The sequence below is a fragment of the Aquarana catesbeiana genome, linkage group LG08 (genome assembly GCF_042186555.1).
Source record: "Aquarana catesbeiana isolate 2022-GZ linkage group LG08, ASM4218655v1, whole genome shotgun sequence".
Taxonomy (NCBI): Eukaryota; Metazoa; Chordata; class Amphibia; order Anura; family Ranidae; genus Aquarana; species Aquarana catesbeiana.
The window spans coordinates 146,311,361-146,328,529 of record NC_133331.1 but is presented as its reverse complement, the minus strand read 5'-3'; the positions used below and the strand labels follow the sequence as shown (position 1 = coordinate 146,328,529).

The 17,169-nt window shown below is 43.3% G+C and overlaps 1 protein-coding gene across 3 annotated transcripts in view; it reads right to left on the bottom strand.

Moving 5' to 3' along the window:
• Window positions 1–17,169, bottom strand: part of P4HA1 (prolyl 4-hydroxylase subunit alpha 1) — a 112,299-nt gene that overhangs the window by 39,534 nt on the left and 55,596 nt on the right. For all 3 annotated transcript variants that reach the window (XM_073596548.1, XM_073596549.1, XM_073596547.1), the window contains exons 6-8: window positions 15,707–15,946; window positions 12,815–13,002; window positions 8,520–8,696 (exon numbers count right to left, since the gene is read on the bottom strand). In XM_073596548.1, coding sequence (XP_073452649.1) covers window positions 8,520–8,696; window positions 12,815–13,002; window positions 15,707–15,946 — 605 coding nt within the window. The remainder of the gene's footprint in view (window positions 1–8,519; window positions 8,697–12,814; window positions 13,003–15,706; window positions 15,947–17,169) is intronic.

Sequence of the window (17,169 nt, the reverse complement as noted above, 5' to 3'; positions counted from 1 at the left end):
GGCGTGCAGTTCACTAATCCTTCTTGCTGAAGTAATTGCGACCAGAAAAATAGTCTTCAAAGTTAAATTCTTTAGGGATATGGCCTGTAAAGGCTCAAATGGTTCTTTTGCCAGAGCCTGCAGAACCACCGAGAGATCCCAATTTGGGAAATGCTTCACCGGTACCGGTCTCGACCTGGAAAGTGCTTTGAAAAATCTCATGATCAGAGTTTCTGAAGATAAGGATCTTTCCAGATAAACTCCCAAGGCAGCCACCTGCACCTTAAGAGTGCTGACCGCCAGATTCTTGTCTGCACCCTTTTGCAAAAATTCCAGCACTGAAACTAGGTCTTTAACCCCCCTATGTTCGGAATGACAGAAAGAAACATATACTTTCCATACTTTGGCGTAAATATCCCTGGTTACCTTTTTCCTACTGGAAAGCAACGTAGCAGTTAAACGTTCTGAAAAGCCTTTGCTTCTCATTAATTGCTCCTCAGATACCAGGCAGTGAGCTTTAACCTGTCTACCCCTGGATGAAGCACTGGCCCCTGAATCAACAGATCCTGACTGAGCGGGAGATGCCAACATGGTTTGATTGCCAACTGCAGAATCGTGGAAAACCAAGCTCTCTTTGGCCAATATGGAGTAATCAAAATGATTGATACTCTCTCTTTCAGTATTTTCCTCAACACTAGAGGGATTAATCGAAATGGAGGAAAAGCATACCCCAGGTGAAAATCCCACGGATGTGCCAGAGCATCTATCCCCTGAGAGCAAATGTCTCTCTGAAGGGAGAAAAAATTCGGGAGCTGCGTGTTTTGTTTTGAAGCAAACAGATCTACCTGCGGAAGGCCCCAAACACTGGTGATTAATGCAAACACCTTCCTGTTCAGACTCCACTCTGATTCCTGAACTTTTTGTCGGCTCAGATAATCCGCTACTTCGTTCAATGTGCCTTTTAGATGGACTGCGGATAGAGATAGTAAGTGGTTCTCCGCCCACTCCGGAATCTCTACTGACAGTAAGTGAAGGGCCCTGCTTCTTGTGCCTCCCTGTTTGTTCAGGTAGGCTATGGCTGTGGCATTGTCCGACAAAATCTGGACATGGCAACCTATGAGGTTTTGAGAGAAGAAAGCTAATGCTAGGGCAACTGCCTTCAGCTCTCTCCAATTTGAGGATCTTTGGGCCTCGAACTGGGACCATGTTCCCTGCGCTAAGGCTTGACCCATGTGGGCCCCCCATCCCTGCAAACTGGCGTCTGTTGTGACCACTTTCCCGGTCGGAAAAGACCAAAGAAGACCTCTTTGCAGTACCACCTGACTTTTCCACCACCAAAGTGAACGTTTGACTCTGGTGGGAATCTTTACTTTTGTATCCAAACTCTCCGTCCTGTGGTTCCATGTCCTTAGAAGGAACCTCTGGAGAGTCCTGAAATGCAGCCTTGCCCATTGGATGGCTGGCATTGAAGAGGTTAATGTCCCCAGAGCCGACATAACCTTTCGGACTGAAATCAGTTGATTTGTTTGTAGTGCCGTTATTACCCTTTGGACCTTGATCTTTTTCTCTTCTGGGAGAAAAATCTTTTGCTCCACTGAATCTATCAAATAACCCAGAAACAGTACTTGCTGAGCTGGGATGAAATTTGATTTTTGAACATTCACTATCCACCCTAGTGACTCCAAATGACTGCGGGATCTGTTCAAATCCTCCTGCAACTTTTCCCTGGATGGGGCAAAAAAGAGGAGGTCGTCCAGATATGGAATTACCGCAATCCCCTGGAGTCGAAGAGGGGCGAGAGCTTCCGCCATTATCTTCGTAAAAATACGAGGAGCTGACGACAGGCCGAAGGGAAGGGCCCTGAACTGAAGATGTATAATCTCCTTGCCCATATTCACCGCAAACCTCAGGAACTTCTGGGACTGAGGTGCTACAGGAATATGAAGGTAAGCATCCCTCAGATCGATTGATGCCATAAAACAATCTTTTGTCAGAATGTTTCTGACCGTGAAAATTGAGTCCATACAAAACTTTTTGTATAGGACTGACTTGTTCAGGGGTTTTAGGTTGAGGATAAGACGGAAGTTTCCGGATGGTTTTCTTATCAGAAAGATGTGTGAATAGAAACCCTGACCCTGTTCTTCTGGGGATACTGGTATCACTACCCTCTGGTGCCTCAGATCCTTTAAAAGGTTCTTCATGGCCAGAGCCTTTGTTAGATCCCTTGGTAGGTTTGTTACAAAGAATCTTTCTGGCGGGCGATCCGAAAACTCTATCCTGTAACCTTGGGACAGCATGTCCAAAATATATAGACTTTCTGTCATGCTGGCCCAAAGGGGAAGGAAACTTTGAAGCCTTCCCCCCACTGGTACGCACAAGTCATTGTGCTTTACCGGAGGCTGCAGGAGGATGGAAAAGGACATTTCCTTTGCCTTTACCCTTCTGCAATGCCCAATTTTTTCTTTTCTCCTGGGGTTTGGTTTGTTCTTGAGCCCTTTGGGAACGAAAAAACCGTTTAACTGGCTGCTTTTTCTTTTTGATGGGAAAAGACTTCTTTTTATCAGCAGTTCTATCTAGAACCGCATCTAAATCAGGTCCAAAAAGCAAGTCACCCAGGAACGGTATCCCACACAGCTTGTTTTTGGATGCCGCATCCCCTGGCCAAGTTTTCAACCACAGAGCCCTTCTGGCTGAGTTGGCTAGGGCAGCAGATCTAGCTGTCATTTTAATTGATTCCGCTGAAGCATCCGATATAAATGCGACAGCGGCAGACAGAGTTGAAAATGAATCCAAAATTTCTTGTTTTGGTGAGTCTGCTGAGATATGGGCCTTAAGTTGCTCTAACCAGAACTCCATATTTCTGGATACCACTGTAGTTGCCATAGTAGGTTTAAGATTTCCCATGATGGATTGCCAAGCCCTCTTTAGTAGCTGGTCCATCCTTTTATCCATGGGATCTCTCAACACCCCCATGTCCTTGAATGCCAAATCTGTAGACCTCGAGACCTGGGAAAACGCGGCATCTAGTTTGGGGTTTTTGTTCCAAACCGCCGCTGGATCTTCATCAAAAGGGAAACGCCTTTTTAAGGCTTTGGGAAAGAAAGGCTTTCTCTCTGGCTCTGCCCACTCTTTCTTAATAGCTTCAGAAATAACAGAGTGTACTGGGAAATTGCGATTTTTGTGCTCGCTAAGCCCTGCATACATTTTATCATGCAGAGATAACTCCTTTCTTTCCTCCTCCAGACCCAGTGTGGTATAGATTGCTTTTAACAGGCCATCTACCTGTTCTAAAGACAATTTAAATCTTGAAGGTAAATTTTCTCCTTCCTCACCCTCATCAGAATCCTCAGATTGAGAGGGGAAATGTCCCTCTGGGGTAGGAGATGCCTCAGTCTCCATCACCGGGACTATAAGTGAGCCTTGGGAGGACTGTGAGGTAGTAGGCTGACTCAGGGATAGGTTTGCTAGGGAAGAGCGAAATGATTGAATAGTCGCATCAAGTTCCTTTTTAACTGATGCAATCAAGTCGCTGCAAGCGGAAGAAGCTTCTTCTTTAACTAGCAAATCAATACAAGCTTGACATAACGTCTTCTTCCATCCTTCAGGTAGCTTGGATTTACATGAAGGACATTTTCTTTTTGCCACTGGATCAGAGCTCTTGGCCTGCCATGAGACAAAAGAAGAAACCATCCCAGTGAGACAACCTGTCCTATACCCAAGGATGCTCACCACAGGTGCACAGTAAGAGCTAACTGCTTTATGTGCCCAGACAGGCCCCTGCCACCGGGGGGGGGGGAGATAGAGAGAGAGAGACCCCACAGTACAGGGAAGACAGTATACAACTGCACCTTACCTGGGCCTTGCTGGTGCCTGTGCCTGTCCCACTCGCTGCCGCCATCGATTCCATCGAGGAGCGCTTGCTGTGTTTGTGTGGCTAAACGCCGGTTCCGGACTCCAATAGCGCCAGTGCGCCGGACCAGAACCGCTAAATAAGCACCAGCCCCGTTCCTCCCCTTTCCCTCTGCGATTTCCGGCGGAAATGACGCCGCACGCCTGTTCCGTGGGCGCCGCCCCCTCCGGATGCCTTACTTCCGGCGGATGGAGCCCCGCTGCCATCCCCAATATGGCGGCGGTGCAATGAGCAACAGGCGGTGGACCTGAGAAAAAAATATAGTAAACGGCCACCGCCTGTCTTGCCGCCGCCTAGGAGCGATGCCCACGACAGTCGGACTCACCCTGAGCCCATATGAAGAGGGAGAGGGAGCCCAGCCAGCAGCACTTCACCTCAGCTGTGGAATGGGAGGAACAGCTCTCATGAGGTAAAAGGTGTTTGATGAAAAAAACCAGGAAACCTGAGCTCCCAGGACAGCACCTGAGAGCCCTGACTTCCCCACGAAGTGTTCCCTCCGGAGGAAACACAAAAACTGACAATGTGTGGAAAGGAGCCTCCTTTTAAAGTTTGGTGGAAGAGGTGTTTCCTGTTGGCAAGGGGAGGAGTCACTCTCTCAAGTGCTGTCCTGAAAGACGATAAGGGAAAGAAAGGTTATGCAAATAGGACTGTTGGCAAGTCAATCTCACAACAAATAAACATAATTTCCTTAGCGTTAATTGAGGGACACTGAAGTTCTGATAGAGTCAGGTTATACTGCACCCTACAGAAGGAATAGACACTGGCAAACCAAGATTGTAAGTCAACCTACATACAAGCCTCTCTCTACCCATTGTGCCTCTGTTTTGTGGTAAAGCAGTACCAAGAGCATGAACAGAAACAGAGGGGTGAGACCCATGTCTTTCAACGGATAAAAAATAAATAATGTATACTTTAAAACTGTATAGTTTATGGTAAACTATACAGTCCAATTTATCAGTTGGGACATCCAAAAGCAGTCCAACTGAGGGGGGTGAACCATAGAACAACTACTTACAGACACCATAAGGAGTGCTGGGGGCTGTCTACAGGCCAGAAGCTGACTGAAGGACCACCACCTGAACCTGAAAAAAGGGAGGGCACATAGACTCAATTTAATGATCAAAACCAGATAGAAAAAAGGAAACTACCAGAAGGGGGTGACTCCACATGAATGGAACACTTAAAATGAGAAGTACAGCCAAAGCTTGTTTGGCTGTGCAGTTCGTTCTCCACTCCTGTGGCCCGTTTTCAGCAGGCTGACGTCACAGAGCTGGTCCAAGCTGGGGCAAGATTGTGAAAAGATGGCTGGGATTGGGATCCACCCACAACCCTGGAGCTGCACTTGGCTCAGCCTCTCAGCGCGCTGCTATGAGCGTGGGCCAGCCACCCCTGCCCCCTCCACAGCTCCAGTGAGCGGGGGGGCAGAGCAGACAGCGGTGACCGACAGTTACCAGCTCTCTGCTCACGGAGTTCTGAGTGATCAGCAGTCTTTGATCACTCGGTTCTCAGTCTTAGAGCCAGCGGGGGACAGATGCAGCATTGAACTGATGCTGCATCCACCTAAGTATAATTCTTAAAGAAAAGAAAAAAAATGCCGAACTTCTTTTAACCTAAACTGAAAAAAAAAAAAAAAAAGCTCAAACTAGGATCCACCAAAACAGGTGGAACAATAAATTCCCTAATAGACAGAGAAGGACCCAAATCCTAATGTGGTGAACAGAAAACCCAGAACAAAAAAGGAAGATAGGTCCCAAAAAGAAAGACCAACTGGCATAGTAAGGCCAGAGGCCTTACACCCCCAACCCTTAGGACTTAAGGGATGTGCCAGAGAATTAGAAAAAAAAATAAATGAAAAAAAGTCAGGGGTTGCCCAGCCAAACAACCAAGTGAGATATACCAGGAGGTTTTACAGAATCACCACAGCATAATAGCCCACAAGTGACTCCTGGTGCATGGGAGGCCTCCACAAGGGTAGGTGGGAATTAGGCATTAGACCTCACCCCCAGACTAGTGAGATAGGGATCACCAGAGGTGACTGAGGATGAAACTAAAAACATCCCCACTAACACCCAGAGGCATTGCTGGGGCCTAGCAGATCACTTATGTGGAGCCGGCCTAACCCTCAGCACAATCCATTAATCTCAAAAGTTTCTGATCCCTTCAGGGACAGAAACCTTTGCAGAATCACTATAAGCATTTATTTAATTTAGAGACAGAACAAGGAAATGTATCAAAGCTTGTTTAAGAGACTGCTGCTTAGCCACAGAACAAGGACCTATTTGCAGGCAGACAGGTCTTATCAAGTCCTCTGGATGCACACTACCCCCTATAGTGGGTACCTGCAACAGGAAGCTAGCGTACTTCATCTGCTTACAGGTGAATGATTTGAGGACAAGGGATCTAGTGGTACACAGGATGCAGCCAATGGTTGAGTCTGGCAAAACCTGATGTGGCCAGATCTTGCAGGTGTTAGGCACTACAGAAAGGTGATGACTACATGGATACATAAAACTAACTTCCTCATGGGAGGTTATTTGAGTTTCCCACAATATCAGGTGTGCCCAAGCAACCCCAATGACGCATGTCCTTATGCAACCAGGGAAAAGCTAAAGATGGTCAAGGAGTCCCTCTGGAGAGCAGGTACACAATGGTACCCTGGGGGGCTTTTCATGTCAAGAACAGGGAATTTTCCTGAGCAAGGAAGCAGAGGCCCAAACAGGGCTTAGCTTCAGGAACCAAACATCGAACGGATCAGAGCAAGGGGTACAAGAAACCCAGGGAGACTAAGGAAAGTGCATCACTTTGTGCAGTAGCACAAAGAAGGCACCAGAGCCACTGAAGGGAGCACCTGAGGCAAGGATTAAATTGTAAACTTGGAGGAGCCTCTCTGTTCCTGGATCTCAGACAGTAAAAATACCAAAGACCCAGTTAGGATGCACACGCAGAAGGCTGATCCTCCAAATGCAGGAGAATATGCACTGCATAAATAGGGTTTGGCAGGACTCCTTATAATTCTGGGGTGATGGCAGAAGAAGACTTAGTCAGAGATAGTTATAGGGGCCAAATGCCTGGCCTCATCTAAGGGTTCAGGAGGGTCAAAAACTCTTTGCAGCAGTCGCTAAAGCAGGTTTAGAGCCTTGGCAGCCAAGAACCAGTTGAGCTCAAGTGTCCAAAAAAGACACAAAGTCCCTAAGGAATGGGGAGAGGACAACACATGATGGAGCTAAGGAAAACTGATTATGCAGACATGAATACTACAGGACCACTTGGTTCTACTTTGCAAACACCAGGTCCCTCAAAGGATACAGTAGATGCCCCAAGAACCACTAGAAGAGTATGGGCGGGGGGGGGGGTCACACCTAGACTGCCCTGTCTGTGTCTATGTGCAGAGACGTCTAGGCCCAAGGTGCATGGTAAGGCCTCAGGTACTCACAAACCCAAGCAACTGGTGCTGATGAGGGTCAGGTGGCAGGAGGAGACTACTATAGGCAGGCAGTAGGAACACAATGGAGTACGGAGGTCCACATAGTGCTTTGCAAGCAAAAGCAGCAGTTGGATAGTGCTTTTCCCCCATGATGAATAGTGTAAAGAGTGCAGGTCACATGCAGCACTCCACCCAGTGCATCACGCCAGTGCTCAGTCCCTCAGCCTTAATCCTTACCACAGTGAAACTGGCAGTGGTGGATTTAAACACAATTAAAACTTTAGAGACAAGGTCACATTCTGGGGCTGTGCCATGTCTCTGGAGCTGTAAAGTGCTCTGTGGCTAACATTTACAAGTGTATGCAGGTACAAATAAAAAAAATAAAAAATCCATGCAGCCAAGTGCCAAAAAAACTCCGAAATTTTTTTTAGGCACTGCAAAGTCAGGCTTAGGAAAGGCCAATCCAGATATGAACTTTTCTGTTTGCCAGTGTCTAACCTTCCTGTAAGTGGCAGTATATTGTGACTATATTTGACTACTTCCTGTGTCTCTCAATAGACCTGAAAGAAACAGACATAAACATCTAGTTTGTGGAGTTATACATCCATATTTCAAGCAAACTGAAGTTCCATTAAGTGAATAGTATATATATTTCCTTTGGAGACACTTCCTGTCTCAGGAAGTGAGAGGAAATCCCCTCTTAGACAGCTGTCACCCAAATAAGTGTTCACACTGGAAGAAGATTTCCTATCATCTCCTTCTCTGGTGATAACTCATCACTTTCTGTCCCACCAACACTGAGATAAATGGAGATGGTGAACCTACCCATTGGGGACACAGCCAGCTATAAACACCTGTATAGTGGTTAATAACCCTTACTTAATCCATCAAAACTAGAAAAGTATTGCCTTTACACAAGCTTTAAGTGCAATCCAAATGGCTGCCTGTAAACTACATACACAATAGGACATTTTCAAAAATATGCAGTAAGCCACAATAATTAGTGTTCGGCAAAGTTAAATCTGCCCATTGTATGGTTTACTGGATAAGTCCCTCGGTGTCCCACTGTAGGGGGGGGGAAATAGTATGACCCAAACTACAGCGCCCCGTGATCATCCGATCCCTTATTAACTCATGACTTATGGTTGGATGCTCTGAGCTTCTACAACATCAATTTTTAAAGAAAGGCATGAAATCGTTACTGACCCTAGGTTTTGCAATCTCTTTGACTTTTGCAATCTCCTCATCAGAAATGATATCATGATAGCGCACAATGCGAGGTCTGTCCCATTCATCTTCTTGCTTTGCTGGAGACAAAATGAAAATAGGACTCCTGTTTCCATCATAATAGCGACAGAAAAGTTTCTTTTGTCTGCGAGGAGTCTGAAAGAAGAAAAAAGTGAAAATAAATATAGGAATACAAGTGTATAACTAAAGACTTTTCAAAAGATAGGACATTTTTAGTCACTACATATATTAGGCACAAAGATAGCTAAGCCTGTATATATACCCAATTCCAACAAAATAAAAAAAATAAATTAATTAAAAAGTTGGGACGCTGTGTAAAATCTACATAAAAACCAGAATGCAAATCTCAAACCCAGATTTTATTCACCAAAAGGTAAATGGAAAAACATATCAAATAGTTTTAAACTAAGAAAATCTACCATTTTAAAAAGGAAAAAAAAAAAAAAAGTAGTTTTGAAATTGATGGCAGCAAAAAGTCTCAAAAAGTTGCAAAATACAACCCAATTCCAAAAACGTTGGTACAGGGCTGTGTTTACCATGGTGTAGCGTCCCCTCTTTAAACACTCTTTAACACACATCTGGGAACTGAGGAGATCAGTTGCCGAAGTTTTAGGGAAGGAATGCTGTCCTATTCTTGCCTGATAAACTGCTTATTTCTAACTGCTCAACAGTCCTGGGGGTTTTTTTTGTCTTTTTTGTTGTATTTTTTGTTTCAATTGGTGAAAGGTCTGGACTGCAGGCAGGCCAATTAAGCATCTGGCTCTTCTACTACAAAGCCATGCTGTTGTCATAGTATGCAGTTTAGCATTGTCCTGCTGAAATATGCAAGGGCTTCCATAAAAAAACACATCTGGATGGGAGCATATGGTACTGTAAAACCTGGATATATCTTTCAGCAATGATGGTGCCTCTCCAGATGCGCAAGCTGCCCATTCCATATGCACGAATGCACCCCCATACTGACCTGTTGCCAATTAACCCAATTTGTTGCAAAATGTTCTCCCAGCTCTTCCTGGTTAGTACCACCTTACTTTGCCAGCCATCTGTTGCCCTGTCCCAGGTTTTTTTGAGATGTGTATGGTACATTTTCTCATTTTAACCACTTGCCACCCACCCACAGTACATTTACTGTGGCAGGTCCATTGCTGCCCCCCCGCCACGGTGCGCAGCAGTGCAAACCTGACGGTGCCCGGCTGCTCACAGCAAATCACATAATTAAATGTAAGCAAAGCTGTCATGAATGGGAGCCATTTATGACAGCTTGCTTACATTTGTGATTGGCTCAGGTAGTGTGCGATAGCTGTGAGCCAATCACAGCACTGTGTACAATGTGATTAGCTGTAGCCTATCACAACAGCACAGTAGTAAAGGAAGCTGTTATGAATGAAAGCCATTCATGACAGTTAGAACTATTGCCTGTAACAATGATCATCACTGTTGTAAGCAGTAATAGTTTAAAAAAAAAGAAAAATCCCTGATCATCCAGCCTCCCTACCCCAGGGTGATACAGAGTCACTATGGTTGACACTGAAATATTCTAAAAGACAGTAAGAAAAAACAAAATTAAAACAAATAAACTTGCCATGCCCCTTACTAAATACTATAAACTGTCTACTTTCGAAAAAGATCATGGTGGGGGGGGGGGTGGGGGGGGGTATTTGTACTGTCCTGGCATTTTATGGCCTCAAGAAATTATAGGTCTTCAGTACATAAGGATTAATCAATTTTCAAATATATTACACCATCGTTTGTAGACTCACCTTCAGACTAAATAACATACACAAATTTCGATTATTTTTACCCAAGAAATGTAGCAGACTGCATTTTGACCAAAATTTATGAGGAAAGCTTGTTTGCAAAATTTTACAACTGAAACTAAAGAAAAAAAAAAAAAAAAATTTTTTTTCGTAATGTATATAATTATATATATATATATATATATATATATATATATATATATATATATATATATATATATATATATATATATATATATATATATATATATATAAAAATTACCCAGTGATTACATTTTATATAATTTTTTTTTCACATAAATAGAGCTTTCTTTTGGTTGTAGTTAATTTGCCTACAGTGTTGCATGATCAAACGATTGCTAGTTAAAGTAGCGGGGGAAAAACCTTCTGGAAGTCAGGTGGTTACAACATTTGATATGTTTTCTATTGTGAATAGATCATGGCTTTATTAGATTTGCAAATCATTGCATTTTGTTTTTTTATGGATTTTACACAGCGTACCAACTTTTTTGAAATCGGGGTTGTACTTTGTTTTCAATTTACATATCTGTTCATTAGGATTATCAGCAGTCTAGTTCAGCATTTAATATAAAAGGATGTAGCCCTATATATAGTGCACACTTAGCCCAAAACCCCTTTCATACTGGGACGCTTTTCAGGCATTTTAGCGCTAAAAATAGCACCTGTAAAAGCGCCTCCCCAGTGTGAAAGCCAGAGTGCTTTCACGCTGGGGTGGGTGCACTTGCAGGACAGGGGGAAAAAAAAAAAAAAAAAAAAAAAAGGTCCTGCAAGCAGCATCTTTGGGGCTGTGTGGGAGGGTGGTGTATACGCTGCTCCTAAACTGCCCCGCCATTGAAATCAATGAGCAGCGCTGCCAAAGCACCCGCAAAGCACTTCGGCAGCGGCGCTTTGAACCCTTTATTCGGCCACTAGCGGGGCGCTTTTAACCCCTGCATATAACAGCAGTAAATCGCCGCTAAAACTAGCAGCACTTTACCACCAACGCCCCCCTGCCCCAGTGTGAAAGAAGCCTAATGCCCTCATGTGTGTATTTGCTTATCTTAGCATCCAGGTTCATGCACACTGGGCATAAAAAAAAAAAAAAATTCTGCTTATAACAGTATTTTGAGGTTTTTTTCTTCAGCCTGTAGAAGAAACTCTATGTTAGTCTATGTGTCCATGCACATTAGGGATTTTGTAAGCATATTTTCAGCGGAGCATTTAGAAAATCTAGTGTTTGAGAGGGGCTTTCAGGCAGAAAAAAAAGCTTAATGCTCATAAATGGGGCATTGAGGAGTGTTCAGAGTTTTAAAGTATACATTGAAAAATGAGCAGAGGGGAACCTTTTGGAAAAAAAAAAAACTTCTGAAAGCAAATGCCCATAAACTCTCAAACTCTTGTGCAATATGAGCCACTATGAGCATTTTTTATGCCGCTTTTTATCAGAACAGATGTCCCCAATTAAGATTTTCCCTCTTCATGTTTTGGAGACAACTGTAAAATTTTGGATTTGCCACATTTTCTAGACTGGGGACAATGGTCTCCACCACAAAAAACAGTAAAAAACTCCCCAATGGCGGGGGGGACAGGGCAAAAAGTTTATAAGGGGGTTCTAAACCTTCCAGTGTATGTCCCACTCTGTGTATATATTTTTTTTTACAATCCCTTGAGGCTTTGATCATCTACAACAGATTTACTGAAATTTGTGTAATACACTTCCATGTTGCTTAGGGCAAAGCAAAGGATTCATTTTGATGCCCCCCTAGTCCCCAGCACATACTCGCCTGTCCTTCGTTGTATCGGTGCTCTATTCAGTAGCTGGGTTGAAGAGAGAAAGTCCTGTTTAACGTGCATTTTACTCTTGTAGAAGCTAACGCATGGCTGAAGACTGTCCCCATGCCCTCATTTGACAGTGATGCCCAAGCACTAGCAAAGACAATAAGGGGAGCAAGTCATATGGCTCTCCATACTTGGAAGTAGTGGGTATTTTTCTTGCTCTTGTCTGCTAAATGGAGTGGTGGAGAAATTCATGAGTAGGAGCTGCTGGGGTGAGACCATCACTGTCTGGTAAAAAAAATTCTACAGTCATAACCATCTTCATTGGCCAAAGGATAAAGTTTAAGCTCACTTAGGTAGGCTTCTACTCAGACATTTTAAAGCCATGGTCCCAACGTAAAGGTTGGATCCACACCTTTGAGGTGCAGTAACAAATTTTATATGTGGCTTTCAAGTGGAAAGAATATAAAAAGCTTGAGCAGAAGTATGCTGCAAGTGCTGTGTTCATTTTCTGTCTGGGGCACCGCTGACAAAGAATAAACTGGGCCTTTCTGTGGAGTTTGCATCATACTGAGCAGGAGTGCTGCACTATAATCTTCTCACGCCTATTTCAGGCATATGATGCCATCACTATAGCAGCAGACATTGCTTTATACAGTATCTGTTGCTTCCAATGCAAAGTCAATACATTTTAGAAATACAGATATGACAAATAGTTACCAATTTAATACCCTCTCCACGGCACAGCATCTCATACTTCTGCCTCTCTGGTAGGTGATCTTTGGGACGGCCTTTCCGTGTCGTGATTTCTGCTTCATCGGAATCTGAAGAACTGGTTTTATTTGCTTCTTTTGCCATGATATATTCAAAGTATTTCAGATTTCCATTACCTCTTTGATGTTCAGGATCTGAAATTTAATAAGCAGCAAAATTATGTTCCTTTACGAAGCCACTGCACAGACAAATCACTAGCACTATATGTTAATTGTACACAGATTTCCAGGGAAGCTTTTAATGGTAAAAACTAAGGCAATCCTTTGAAAGTGCTCAATGAACATTTAACATTATTAGGTTTAGGCTTCCTTTGGATATAGGCAGTTTTCAATAACATAATGTGGTCAGAACAGCTTTAAATTGCAGAAACCTTCAAATTTTAAACAAGACATCCAGGCCCATTCACATCTCCTCAAGTATTCATTTTACAGCATTATTGGGCAGAAACTAGTATCTGTCTTTAATGTAATATGCAGAGCACTAAATGGGATTCCTAGTATGTACATGAAAACTTAAACCCCTTAGGACTCAGCTACACTTGTTTAAAAACATGGCATTGGACATACTTTACAGCACTCTGAACGTAAAACAAAGCATCTGTCACTAAATAAAATGCTTAGCTTATAGTCCTTTTCACACGTTGCGTTTGCTTTAAAAATGATACCCCATATCGCCTTAGTGGTGCTATAAAACCTTCACAGAAGTCTATGACAAAGCTCGCTTGAAGCACCTGAAGCTTTTGAGAGGCTTTTATTCAGCTTTAGCTTTGCTTTGGTTTGGAGAAATTGCAAGCATGAGATATCAACAGTAAATATAAGGGGTTATACCATGCTAGAGCGTGCAATAAACATAAACAGCAGCAATAAAAAAAAGGGGGTGGCGCACTTTTGTTATGTGCCTCTGAGCCACAAACACACATGGATTTCTTCAGAACAAAAGTGCACCCCCCCCCCCCCCCCCCCATTTTTTTTTTTTAGACCTGATTTCCCATTTTCAAGTTGGATATTGAGGAGGACTTCCAGCCACTGTCGGAGAGCTCCAGTGACAAGGAGGACCTATAGACCCTGCAGAGGGCTAAGTCTGCTGGCATATATGACCTTGCTCTTTAGAGGGTTCACCAGTTCCGGTAAGAGTCCCCACGTATCCAGTGGGTTTTTTCTATTCAAGATCCCCATCTCCTTGGTGACGGTGGAAGTGACCTGGAGTTCATCACCTCATTGGAATCACCCCCTCTCACACTGTGGAATCCTTTATGTGTGGACTCAATATGTTTTTTTTTAATTTCTTTTTATGCAGAATCTTTACTTATAGACTTACATTTGTGTTGCACTTGATTTCATTTAATCATTTTTTGTGATTACTCACGCTGTATATGAGCACAACTTATTTATATACATATGTGAACACACACACACACAAAATCTGTCAAGCTTCAAAAAAGTACCACCGAATTATCACAGAGGCATAAAAAAAACACATCAAAAAAAGCATGTTGAAGCAGTAGGCGCATTAATGCGTGTTCAAGTCGGAGCAAGTGTAAATGAGCCCTTAAAGCTGAACTCCAGGCAAATACCTAAATCCTCAGATTAAAAACAAAGGAGCTATTTTACCTAGCACAAGACTTGCATTTCTGTCCATCCAGAGAGTTATACAGTTCTACCGCAAAAAAAAAAAAACAGCCTTAGTTGGCAGCACAGGAGGCCTGATTTTTCTCTGCTACAGTTAAGCAACACTTCTAAGGCTTGTACCTCTTCTTTGCACGGATTGGACAGGTAAAACAGAAGTAGCAAACTAATGGAGTTTGTCTCCTATTCTATCAACATGTCAGCACATGAGTACAACTGACTGGTTTGCTCTTAAATCTTACAGATTACACAATCAATTTTTAAAGGCAACCTATGCAAAGAGAATAGCAGAACATTCTTCACCCACAGGGAGAACATACAAACTGAATGCAGGTAGTATCCTGGTTGAGGGTCAAACCGGCAACCTAGAGCTGCAAAGTAGCAGTGGTAGTAACCAAGCCCCTGTGCTGTCCACAATTAAGATATTTTACAAAGAGCTCAAAAGGGCAACATCCATATTTCTCTCAGTACAGTACAGGTTACCTTTAACCTAACCACCAACTGTCATTGTTGCATTAACGTCTATGAAAACCTGAGTCTATCTTGCTAAAAGGGGTCGCCAGTCGTTCTGCAATGCTGGATTCCAGGTAAAATGTGTTATAGGTAGGGCAGTAATGTGACTCGTGGTCATAAGGGTTCCTTTGGAGTACAGTAATTCCAGTGACAGAAAATGGATAAAAGGAACAGGCCTATTCCATCATTGTTATATATTTTTTTTTTATTACATTTTTTTTTAAATTGCCAAACATGTTATACTTACCTGCTCTGTGCAGGGTTTTGCACAAAGCAGCCCCAATCCTCTTCCCTTTGGGTGACCCGCCAGCGGTCCTGGCTCCTCCCCCCGAGTGCCCCAATAGCAAGCCTCCTGCTATGAGGGCATTCGAGCAGGCTCGCTCCCAAGCCGTGGTTATGTGAATGGACACAGTGGCTTGGCCCCACCCCTACTCCTCATTGGCTCACTGGCTGTTATTGACAGCAGCAGGAGGCAACAGCTCTCGCTGCTGTGTGAGCCAATGAGACGAGAGACACTACTCTCATGCACATCGCTATGGGGCTCAGGTAAGTATAAGGGGGGCTGGGGGGGGGGGGATGCATTAAGGTTAAAAAAAAAAAAAACCTTCTGCTTTTAGAACAATTTTAAGCATTGCTTACAAAACATGCAAAAATAAAATCTATTCAGTGGTAAAACAAAAAACACCACACCCACACTTACCAAGTTCCAACAGTCTTTTAGTTAGCTTCAGAGCTTTTGTCAAATCGCCTTGCTGATACACTGCATAGCTAAGGTAGTCTAGTACTAGGACCTTCTCAATGGAGGACAGCTCTCCGGCATCCAGCTGACGCAGGGCTTGCTCCATCCACAGCTCTGTATGGTAGTAGTCAGCTTCTGTGTAAGCAACCTTTCCCAGTTCAAAGCAGTCCCCAACAGTCAGCGTTGCTTTACACTTTACACCTATGAACCACAAGAGAATCAAAAACAATTCATCCATTAATGAAGGTGTATGAACACAATCATTTTCAAATTCACCTGCACCCTATGACCAATTTATTTTACAGGTGACACTAACATAACTAGTCAGTTATCTAGAACAAATGTTACATGTCAGACACTATACTTTCAATAGGAATCTTCTATAACAACCTGGGCCTACAACAGGGATAGCATCTTTGGTCTTTGAGAAAATATCCACCAAACAGCACGCTCCAGAGGGATCAGCTCAACAACCCATGTTTGTAAATGTGGCTTCATGCTTTTCTTTAGTTTAACTGACACCAATGGACATATCACAAAACATTCTTCAGCTTGATTTTATAAGTGGTTTGTTGTATTTAAACCCACAGTCCACAAATAGCTATAAAAAACTTTTTTACTCCATTATCACCTTGAAATGAGATTTGATAAATTAGACATCATAATAATGCGATTTATGCACTATTTTTAAAAGGTACTTTTATATGGTACACGTGTGGTTTGAATACTTTGTCTATTATTTAAAGAGGTTGTAAACCTCCCTTTATACTTTGTACCTATTGGCAAGCCTAGAATAAGGCTTACCTATAGGTACTATAAATATCTCCTAAACGTGCGCCGTTTAGGAGATATTTACTGTATACTGCACCGATGAGGTCATCGGTACATGCGCTCTGAAGAAACAAGCAATTTCTTCAGTAGGGAGTGCCATGACCAGCAGTGACATCATGTGGCTCTGGCCAGTCACAGAGTCGGAGTCCGCAGGCCCCCGAAGGAAGAGGGGCGAAGATGGATACGGCCTCCAGCGGGGACGGCGCAGGCTTAGTTTGCAGGTAAGTTTCACAATATGCTAGTATGCGATGCATACGATCACATTATGTTTTTACTTTGCAGGGGAGGGAGAGGAATTTTTTTTTTAGCAAGGGTTTACTTCCTCTTTAACAAGCAGCATCTGTGCCCATGAAAACACTGTGCAACAAGAACCAGAAACAGCAGAGGGCGTGCAAGTGTTGGCGTCAAAGCTATACATTTCCCCAGCTGTGGCACTCAAGGGATTCTATAAGGCGGGCAACGTAAGAAAACACCAGAAATTTAGCCTAAACATTACATATGTATTCTGCTTTCCTAACAAGCAATGAAGCCGTGTGCCTGACATGTCACTTGGGCACATAGGAATGTCCTGTCTAAAGAGGCGGGTGAGGAAT